Source organism: Ptychodera flava (genome assembly GCF_041260155.1).
Source record: "Ptychodera flava strain L36383 chromosome 3 unlocalized genomic scaffold, AS_Pfla_20210202 Scaffold_27__1_contigs__length_13241970_pilon, whole genome shotgun sequence".
Taxonomy (NCBI): Eukaryota; Metazoa; Hemichordata; class Enteropneusta; family Ptychoderidae; genus Ptychodera; species Ptychodera flava.
Genome location: NW_027248281.1, coordinates 5,029,492 through 5,040,473, shown reverse-complemented (window position 1 = coordinate 5,040,473; position 10,982 = coordinate 5,029,492). Strand labels below are relative to the sequence as shown.

Genomic DNA, 10,982 nt, shown 5'->3' with positions numbered 1-10,982 from the left:
TCAACCTCTTCAATCATGAGTTCAGCGAGCGTATCATAGATGACAAACCCGAAGATTCTGTTGAAGATCGAAAATTCATGAAGATCGTGAACGAACAGACACAGTTTGTTAATGGACATTATCAGGTGCCATTACCGTTTCGTGATGACAGTGTTACAATGCCAAACAACAAAGTGGCAGTTGAATATCGGCTTCTCAGCTGAGGAAGAAATTTAGAAACAACGATGACTATCGTCAAGAATATACTGCCTTCATGGAAGGTATCATTGACAAAGGCTATGCTGAAAGGGTGCCACAGGAAGAATTGGAAGGCAATCCTGGAAAGAAATGGTATCTTCCCCACCATGGAGTGTACCATCCACAAAAACAGAAAATCCGGGTAGTCTTTGATTGTGGCGCAGAATACAAGGGAACTTCTTTGAACAGGGAGTTGATGCAAGGACCGGATCTGACCAGTTCACTTGTAGGAGTGCTCATACGTTTCCGTGAAGAGCAGATAGCACTAATGTCAGATATAGAGGCCATGTTCTCTCAAGTAGGTGTGTCGCAAGAAAACCGGGATTTCCAGCGTTTTCTGTGGTGGCCAAATGGTAGTGTAGAGGAACCTCCTGTCGAGTACCGAATGACAGTGCACATCTTCGGGGCTACATCGTCACCTAGTTGTGCCAATTTCGCGTTGAAGAAATCCTCAGACAATACCTCTGATCTGAGTGTCAAGAACACCATTTCCAGAAACTTCTATGTTGATGACATGTTGAAGCCAGCCTCAACTGTGACAGAAGGGAAGACTTTGGCTGAAGGGCTGATTGACACCTGTAAGAAATCAGGGTTTAAGCTCACGAAGTGGATCAGTAATACGCGTCCAGTTTTGGAAGCAATACCTGAAGAACAAAGGGCGACAGAGGTGAAGAACTTAGACTTGGAGCAAGATGACTTGCCCACGGAGCATGCACTCGGTATGCAATGGAATGTGGAATCTGACGTATTTGAATTCAGAAATCGTACTAAAGAGAAACCAGCGACCAGACGAGGAATTCTGGGAGTGGTTAGTTCATTATATGACCCACTGGGCATGGCAGCACCAGCACTACTGCCACCCAAGATGCTTTTGCAGCAGCTGTGTAAAGCAAAACTAGGTTGGGATGATGATATTCCAGGGAAACAATGCAAAGTTTGGGAGAAGTGGTTAAGTGACCTACCAAAATTAGAAGAGAGTTTCACAGTACCTAGATGTATAAAGCCTGAGTACTTTGGTGATGTGGACGTGGCTCAGCTACATCACTTTGCGGATGCTAGTGAAAATGGTTATGGTGCTGTGTCGTATCTCAGGTTGATCGACAAAGTGGGAACATTCATGCATAGCAATTGATGATGGCCAAAGCAAGAGTGGCTCCATTGAAACAAATATCGATTCCACGATTGGAATTAACTGCAGCTACCGTAGCAGTAAGGCTCGACAAACTTCTCAGAAAGGAGATGGATTTGCCAATCGACGAATCTGTGTTTTGGACCGATAGCAGAACCGTGTTGCGATACATAAACAACGATACCACGAGATTTCATACCTTTGTTGCGAACAGAATAGCGGTGATTCGAGGAGGATCCGATCCAGCGAACTGGCGCTACCTTAATACCAGTGAAAACCCAGCAGATGAGTGCTCTAGAGGTCAGAAAATAGATGTTTTTCTGAAGAATGAAAGATGGAGAAGTGGTCCTGATTTCTTGTTGAAGACACAAGACAAATGGCCAAGTGATAGCTACAGTACACAGCTAGATCCAGAAGATGCAGAGGTGAAGAAATCAGCACTAGTGCATAGAGTATCCGTTAGGTCAGAAGAAGAAACTGTGCCCGTTGTTTTTGGAACGGTGCCCGTCGTTTCAGAAGAAAGACAGACATCTGGCAAAGTGACGGTTAGTACAACATCCGTTAATGCAGAGGAAACGGTGCAAAAACTGATACACTATTACTCAAGTTGGTATAAATTGAAGAAAGCAGTGGCTTGGATACGTAAAGTTGGTGATACGTTGTTGAGACGTGCCAAGAACAAAAGTTGTAGTGTGGATGGACCACATGAAATTACAGTGGAAGACATGAAAGCAGCAGAAACTGCGATCATCAAGTTTGTACAAAAGAAAGCGTTTCCCAAAGATATTGAGAGTTTGTCAGCGGATCGCTATACAGACAAGAAGTCACGAAGAAATAGTAACATCTACAGACTGGATCCTGTCATCGGAGCAGATGGTTTGCTGCGTGTAGGAGGACGTCTGAGTTTGTCCATGGTAGCAGAAGAAGCAAAGCACCCTGTGATATTACCAAAGCGTTCACATGTTGCAGAGCTGCTGTTGCGTGAAATACATGAACGAGGGCAACACTTTGGGCGAGCCTACATCCTATCAAAGTTACGCGAGAGGTATTGGATCCCTGGCGCAAACTCTGCAGCTAGAAGTATAGTCAGTAAATGTGTAACTTGTAGACGTCAGCGAGCCAGACTTTGTGAGCAGAAGATGGCAGACTTGCCAGCTGATCGTTTGCAGTCAAATGAACCACCATTTACCAATGTTGGCATAGATTACTTTGGGCCAATTGAGGTGAAGATAAGGAGAAGTACAGTAAAGCGATATGGTGTGATATTTACTTGTTTAGCCATACGCGCTGTTCACATAGAGGTGGCAGAATCTCTTAGTACGGATTCTTTCATCAATGCATTGAGAAGATTCATATCTAGGAGGGGACCAGTGAAGTCAATAAGATCCGACAATGGTACCAATTTTGTTGGAGCGAATAGAGTGTTGAAGGAGGAGCTCGAGAAATGGAACGAGGCTAAGATCAAGGAAAACCTGTTGAGAGAAGGTATAGAATGGAAGTTTAACCCGCCGTATGGATCCCATTTTGGTGGAGTATGGGAAAGGCAAATTCGCACCATCAGACAGTTGCTGAATGTTATTGTGGGCAACAACAACTTACAGATGATAGTCTTCATACTTTCCTGTGTGAAGTGGAGCACACCATTAATAGCCGCCCGATTACAGTATTGTCGGACGACGCTAGAGACTTGGAAGCATTGACACCCAACATGTTGCTTACTATGAAGGGAGCAACAATGCCTCCTGGCGTGACGGAGAAGAGTGACTTGTATGCTGCACAAAGATGGAAGCAAGTGCAGTATCTGTCAGATTTGTTTTGGAAAAGATGGACAAAGGAATACTTACCTTCCCTGCAAGAAAGGCAGAAATGGTTGAAAGTCAAGAAAAACTTACGAGATGGAGATGTCGTATTGGTAAAAGATGAGAGCACCTCCAGAAATGCATGGCCTTTGGGTGTAATCGTCAAAGTTATGCCTGACCAGAAAGGTGTGGTGCGACGTGTATTGGTAAAGACCAGATCTAATATTTTAGAGAGACCATATGATAAGTTGTGCACACTGCTGGAAGCACATACTTAGTGGTATTGGTGTGGTTGCAGTTACCAGCAGCTATAATAACAACGATCTCAAGTAGTGGCCAGTCTACCCACTATGTTCAGCATTTGATTATCTATGAAGTTATAGATGTATTGGATATCATGCTTGGCAGCATGATTTGACCGGACGAGGTCTGGGCATGGTCCAGGATGTTAGGATATCATGCTTGGCAGCATGATTTGACCGGACGAGGTCTGGGCATGGTCCAGGATGTTAGGATATCATGCTTGGCAGCATGATTTGACCGGACGAGGTCTGGGCATGGTCCAGGATGTATGGATTCTCACGTTTAAGAAGAAGATTATTGTATTCGCGTTATCGGAATACCATTTGACTTTGCATTTCGATTTCAAATTTTTTGATTTGTCATTTCTATTTGTTATGTAATTTCGGCACATATGGATGTTGGCGTCTTAAATTTGTTAGGATGGAAATTGTTAATGTTTGCATGAACAATTTGGGGGCTGGTGTAGAGACGCCCAGTTCTCCTGTACTTAGCTTGGCTTGGCTTGGAAAGTGAATTTGTAGTCTGGCGCCCTCGCGCTGTGAAAGTAAAAGATGTAGGATAGAAATAGGCGCATGCGCATTTTGTTTGCTTGAAAGAATCTAGAGAGTTCTAGACAGGGCGCATGTAGGAGGACTAGTGCAGTTTCGCCTGGAAGAATTTACCAGTTTTTCTACGGAACTTTGTGGAGTTTTGCTATCGTGACGCTACATCCGTGCCAGCATTGCATAGTAGTTGTTCCGGAATAAAGTGAGTAGTTTTATCGCAGTTTACGGGTATATTGGTCGGAGCAGAAGTTGTATGGGCAGTGCTGTGTATGTCACATGTCCGCGCTACGTATGGTGAAGCCCCTAGACTCCAGTTGGGAAATGGTAAATCAAAGAAACTTGTGATCTTCGATGTGAATTTAGGGCGCTATTTTGAAGGCACATCGGGGTCATAATAATGCTGTGTGTTCCGCTACAGCTAATAGCCCCGCTCACCACAGCCCTGCAAAGACCCGTACGTAGAGTTGGTGACTTCAAATCCTTTTTTGGACTTGACGTAAAAAGCCAAATTACTGCCGAAATTCAGCGTTCTTGGGCCCAAGTCGTATCCCTGCCTACCTCAGCTACTCGATCGCTTCCAAAATGCCAGTCTTTTATTCTTTTTTCGTAAATAACCGTCGATGTCGGCAACTCTCTCGCTAGCCCTGCGTACGTACGCAGTGTACGCTGTGTGTTAGGAACGCACACAGGGAATGCACAGCGTAACTTGTGTAGTAGTACTTGACATGCGGGATGTTCCCGCAGTCCCATACTTCAAACACTGCGGGATACCCCGTAAAGTCGTAAATATTTGTCTCTGTGCACTTGGTAACTCGCTCGTCCTTTTTCGATACTTCTGAATACTTCTATATCACGAGAAGTTGACCTACTGATTTAATTCCCTGATAGGGTCATCACGGGTAGCCCAAATTTATAAATCTAATCAATACGGGTTATTTAGTGACAGTTGGTGGTTTCGTGTGAAACAAGAAGGGCTACTATAATTTGACACATTCCTAAACGCAAGGTATTTTGAAATCAGTTGAAAATTTCCTTTTAAAGGTGAAACCATCTCGTCACTGTTTCTTTGCCTATTTTAATTACTGCGTTCGACGGGAACACTCCGCAAAACGATTTTGACATGTCCGTGTATCGTAAAAAATTTCCAGAGAAATTTATAGACAAATTATAAAGCAAATAGTGCATAGAAAATGCACCTGAAGGAAAGATGTTGAGATTGACGAAATCTTCAAACCTTGGCAAACCTTGTCTTGAACATTCTAAGTTTTTGAGAAGATGAAAGTCCATTACCATACATTAGTATAGGTTGAAACCCCTACTCTTCGTTCAATATCACTGTTTGCAGGGTGACTTATATGATGATTTCGATCTTGAAAGGATAGAAAAAATACTCAAGCAAAGTATGAATAAAAGTTTAAAATCCCTTCCTCTTCGAGGTACGTATGACAGGTAGCAGTTATGAGAATGGCGCCCTCTTGGGATAAGGTAAGCTTACCGGCTGTTGTAAGAATGCTTTTCATTGTACTTCAGGAGCGATGTGAATTGACTTCAGGAATTGTCTTACAAGTGCATGAGTGGACTGTAGTAAATATCTAAACTTTTAATCGATTCTCGACAAAATTCAAAAGAGTTTACATTGAAAAGTTTTTGCGAGTGATTATGTTCCCGTTCGTTTTTACACTTCATCAATAATGATCAAGTTGTTGTCGGCATTTCGGCTTCACTCACGCTGCCCAAACAATATGCTGGCGATGTTAAGCAGTCGTATTTTCCACGACTAAGACATAACGTTTGCGGCAAAATTCAACCATTTCACCGTCGAGTTGGCAAGTCATATCTGCTGCACGTTGAAGTAGTAACGGAAGCTTCTGTAATACCAAGCAAAGACTTTGTTTTGCCGATACGTTAATGCTTGTTAGTTTTAGGAAATTTTATTGTATCGTGTGTTACGGCGCTCTTTCTTATTTTATGGTCTGCAGGATGATGCGAAACTGGAATACAGAGACGACTCGACCTCTTGTGAGACAAAACCCGATTACAATACTCTTATCAGCCAACCATGCAATCCTTATCCACGACGACCAACACATACTCACAGTCACCGTGTATGGAAGAAAAAATTTATTGGGCGGCAAAGAAAATGAAGGGGCGGCCCAAATTTTAAGTTGGTGGCGAGTAATTTTATCAGGGAGGCCCGCCCGGTTGAACGGTCGTGGAGAACACCGATCGATGAATGTTAAGGAAGCTTTATTTCAACCTTTGGACGACCTACATTCAAACGTTAATTTAGCCGTCAAGAATTTTACTGTGTATACAATCAATAAAATTTATGAGCAATGGATTTATTTGATTATATATATTATATATATATATATATTATATATATATATATATATATATATATATATATATATATAATAATACAGTTTATCTTGTTACAGCCTATAATGGGTACGTATAGCGGTATATGTATGTCGTCAAGAATAGGAATAGCATAGCAGTGAACCAGACACAAAGTCTTACAATATTTCTCTACAAAAACAAATGTAAAACGTTACGACAAGTGACACTACTGCCCTCTATCATGTCTATAGTCTGTAGCTAGTCTTCCGTTCAAGTTTGAAAGTAATGTTTCTGTTCTTTGAATTATCTCAGAAATAAAGGGAATGTCAAATCTTTCTCAGAAGACAGACGGTTTCGTGCCTTATGAAAAATGCTGTGGTTCTGAGCATTTCCTGGGAAGGAGGTCGGGCGGTTTTATCCCCCCAACCCCCCGAAATTAAGTGGGCTAGTATTAGTGGCACCTATAAACTTTATCCTTGCAGTAATTTTTTTCGAAAGGTTACCTTTACGCATTTTTGTCCTGTATCTAGATTAAAAGCACTTTGTTTTTTTTGTTTTTTTTTCAAAAAAAAAAACCGAACAAAAACATATAAACACAGTCTTTGTACAATATAATGTTCTTAATGTGACCGTGGCTGTAACTATTATTGATATTTACAAAATTAAAATGTTTAGTGTATCAACTACTATTTCGTGTTCTACTCTTTAGAGCTTGTTGAAATGGCCAATATTCAGCTTGTGAACACAACAAGTATACATGTGAAGTGCTTTAATATTATTATGTACAATGGATATCAGTCTTGAATAAAATTTTACTGTGCGCGATAACAATGCAGTGTATAAATGTAATGGCTGAAATTCTCAGTATGTCAACATGGAGAGTAAAACAACAAACTATACACAAAAATACTGAAAAAAATCGGCAAACGTTACAGTTTATACTTGCCTTTAACATTTAATAAATTATTACTTTATTATGCTAAAATATGTATATCTATGCACATGCACATCGTTGGCCCACGGTTACTCCATCCCGCCCATGGTGTAGAGTAACCATGGTTAATCCTCAAAAACAGGAGCAATGGAGGTTGCGTAATATTCCTGAATGTAAGTTTTCTATAACCCGACTCTAACTTACATTAAACTTTTCAAGTTTTCGCATTTCCGAAATGACTCGTGAACTTTCTTAGTTTCACAGTTTTTGTGGGTTCCAGATCGACCTGGCAGCGTTATTGAATTTAGGTTCCGAGTTAAGGCTCAAGTGAAAAGTAGCACGCGCATCATGGAAAGGGCAACAGTAGTAGGTATACGCATATTTTAGCGACGTCCGCCAGAATTAAGCTTATTGTTACTTCGACCCTGATCATCCTGAGGATCTATGACATAGGTATGATGTTTGTCCAAGGTGTTTGTGTAAACAGTCAGGCGCTGTCCACGGCTAAATAATTACAAATCAAATCAGAGTGGGTTTATATGATACAAAGTTATTTCATGAAAATCAGTTTTGGATAAAGTAAAATTACATGACGTCAGACGGTATTATAACACACCTCATCCGCAATCTATGTTCTAATTCGCCAATTGATAGTCACGTGGGATGCGCTCTTTTTTGTGCTGATCCACGTAAACGACGTCATTGGGCATCATTTGTTGGAACTGTTGCCTGCTAGGCATCAGTTCCAAACAATGATCCCCTCTGACGTCAAAAACGACATTTACGCACGCGCGAACAGGAATATGAACGAAGATGTCGTCTGCGGCCGATCGAAACGATAGTCGAGATTTTTTCTAGGTTTATCCTACTTTCTGAAGAATTACTGAATGCCCTGGTTTCAAACAAGGATTCGAAACGGACGAAAACTATAATCAAAGGTGCACAGAACGTTTTGCAGAAATATTGCAATCCTGTGAGCAAAAACCGTTTTCTTGCCGAACCATTCCAACATTACATGCGACAAATTTTGTCTATGGTACGTTCTTATGCATGACTGTAGATGAGGTGTGTTATAAAACATATATTGACTTGCCATTAGGGCAAGAGTATACGTCTTTAACCCCTCGGGTTTGTGAGTCACCCCCAAAAACAGACTGTTTCCCTCGGCCTTCGGCCTCGTGAAACAGTTTGTTATTTGGGGTGACTCACAGTCCCCCGACTACAGACGTATGCTGTTGCCCTCATGGCCAGTCAATACGTGTATAATGCGCACCGGTAGACACCAATGAAAGCCTCTCTGCCTTGCCTCGGTTCGGCTGCTGCTCAATATGTGAGGTGAGAGTTGACCAATTCTCGAAAATAATTGAATTCGCTTTAAAACGTGCATTAACATCCCCTATAGAAGTGAAATGAGAATTTCTTTGTTGATACTGACAAAAAGGGGAAATCAAAAGTAGTTGGCAAAACTATGTGATATGATGGTCAGAGTACATAATGATGCACATGTTATTTAAATTACATTAACTTGTAAACAATGCCTATGCTTTGATCCGTAGTCTTTTCAAAGTCTGCTAGGGTGGCGGTAGTTTATCAATAATCTATTACGGCTGTAAAGATGAACGTCTACCCTGGATATCCTTAATTTCATTTACTATATTTACAACAGATACATCTGCAAAACGCAATTGGGCACGGAAATTGACACCGTCACGGTGTCATTTTCTTTGACTATCGGTGATTCCCTGCCAAACATTTGGCTTTTCTGAAACCCTTTATGCTCTCTGCTCTATGCAAAATCACCAATCTCATAAACAACTTTAGCAACTTCCTTATGTTGATTGTTGTTATGTTGTATTGCTGTCATTGACAATACACATGCATATCTTCTCCATTTTCTTACATAGCGAATTCACACATTACACCAGTCAGAAATATGTTTCTAAATGACAGTAGGACTACCAAGCCAGGCCAGTTCCCTGACTGGCACTACAGTACACTTTGCCATTTTGCCAGTTGTCCGTTCATGTTGAATTTCATACTCTGAAGTCTTAAAAGGAGTTCCTTGCAGATTCCTACCTAAAATTCTTCCCAGTTTTTAGGCTTTACAAGAGTCCAACTATGTTATGTACGTGGCGCAGAACGTTCGTTGCTTTGCCGACATTTTTGCATTTGTGCGAATCTACAAGTTCGGTTTAAAAGTCACAATGCTAATTTCCATCATCCTTTTCTGGTGAAGTCATTAAATTGGGTTGTCGTATTTTATATCGTTTATCTATTTATTGGTTATATATAATGTCTGCACGTGGTTCGTACCATGCTCGAGTGCAGCATGATAATTTTGCGCATTTAGGCGTGGCTTAATCGGGTTAAACATTAGTCTCACTGCTATATAAATGAGAAAATTGTGATGACGATGCACATACTATTGAGAGCATATACGTGAAACATGGCTAAATCAGACTCCAGCGCTCCATCATCGACTAGGCCAACCTGGATGTCAAATATCAGCGACAGCGTTTCGTTGGCGAGTCTTTCCATACCTGGCACTCATAACACCATGACGTACAAAGGTAAAGGTGGAGCTCTCGTTCGATGTCAAACATGGTCACTGTATGCTCAATTGGAAGCAGGCATCAGATTTATCGACATTCGATGCAGGCATTTCACAACGATCTTCCTATTCATCATGGTTCTGTTTACCAAGACTGTAATTTCACCGAGGTTCTGGATCAAGTCACTCGATTCCTTGACAATCACCCAAGAGAAAACTATTCTCATGCGGGTGAGAAAGGAGCACACAGAAGAACGAAACACACGAAGCATGGCAGAAACATTCAAATCATACACATCCAGGTACAACTCAGATTACTTCTGGACCTCCGGTAGCATTCCAAATCTCGGCGCGGCTCGTCGCAAGGTCATCATATTAGATGATTTTGCTGGTGGTCAGGTAGGAATGCGTTACGGTGGTTTAGATATTGACGATAAATGGGAAGTCCGAACGGTCCTGAAGCCATCTATCAACAAAAAGTGGTCATCGGTTTCAGATCACCTGAAGAAAGCTCGCGGTGCTGGAAGCGATCGTATCTTCCTGACGTATTCTAGCGGGGCCAGTGGCGGTGCCTATCCGAACGCCGTTGCCGCTCGCATCAACCCGAAGCTGTTATCCTTTTTCAATGACAACCGTGGGAAATGGGGTATTGTGGCAATGGATTTTCCCGGAGAAGAATTAATCAGCAAGATTATAAATGCAAATTGAAAATTTTTGACTGCAAAAAACGATTTTGCTTCGGAACAAACAAACACACTATCATTACAATGCTTGGGTAATTTTACCAACTCTAAAAGAGTAAATATTCATCGTTGAATCTAAATCACACGATAGAAAAATTGACCTTGAGGCTTTGGCCAGATTTAGCTGCTTGATTTTCGTTCTCTTTGGATTTTAAGTTTAATGATGTTCTATTTGTTTTTGAGATTATTTACCTAATATGTGTGTGTTGATAATAATTATAGTTGTCTTAAAATAAAGAAATCAATGTACAATTGAGGTCATGTCATTTGTTCAGTGGATGAAAGGCAAATTTTGACCAAAGTAATAAATTAGTATTGCAAAACATATATTGATGCTCAAGTTTGACTTCATTACAATAACTTTCATATAAACTAGTGTATCATATCACCAACAGTAA

The 10,982-nt window shown here is 41.1% G+C and overlaps 3 protein-coding genes across 3 annotated transcripts; all 3 read left to right on the top strand.

The window, feature by feature from the left end:
• The first annotated feature begins 253 nt into the window (after nt 1-253).
• Nucleotides 254-1,369, top strand: LOC139126199 (uncharacterized). Its single transcript, XM_070692246.1, has one exon. It carries the CDS (start codon nt 254-256, stop codon nt 1,367-1,369), a length of 1,116 nt encoding a protein of 371 aa, XP_070548347.1.
• Nucleotides 1,370-1,371: 2 nt separating this feature from the next.
• LOC139126197 (uncharacterized) lies at nt 1,372-3,066 on the top strand. Its single transcript, XM_070692245.1, has one exon. It carries the CDS (start codon nt 1,372-1,374, stop codon nt 3,064-3,066), a length of 1,695 nt encoding a protein of 564 aa, XP_070548346.1.
• A 6,670-nt stretch (nt 3,067-9,736) lies between these two features.
• LOC139126196 (1-phosphatidylinositol phosphodiesterase-like) lies at nt 9,737-10,549 on the top strand. Its single transcript, XM_070692244.1, has one exon. It carries the CDS (start codon nt 9,737-9,739, stop codon nt 10,547-10,549), a length of 813 nt encoding a protein of 270 aa, XP_070548345.1.
• The last annotated feature ends 433 nt before the right edge of the window (nt 10,550-10,982 follow it).

Coding starts and splice junctions, on each gene's coding strand:
- LOC139126199 (XM_070692246.1), top strand. CDS start 254: ATGGAAGGTATCATTGACAAAGGCTATGCTGAAAGGGTGCCACAGGAA.
- LOC139126197 (XM_070692245.1), top strand. CDS start 1,372: ATGGCCAAAGCAAGAGTGGCTCCATTGAAACAAATATCGATTCCACGA.
- LOC139126196 (XM_070692244.1), top strand. CDS start 9,737: ATGGCTAAATCAGACTCCAGCGCTCCATCATCGACTAGGCCAACCTGG.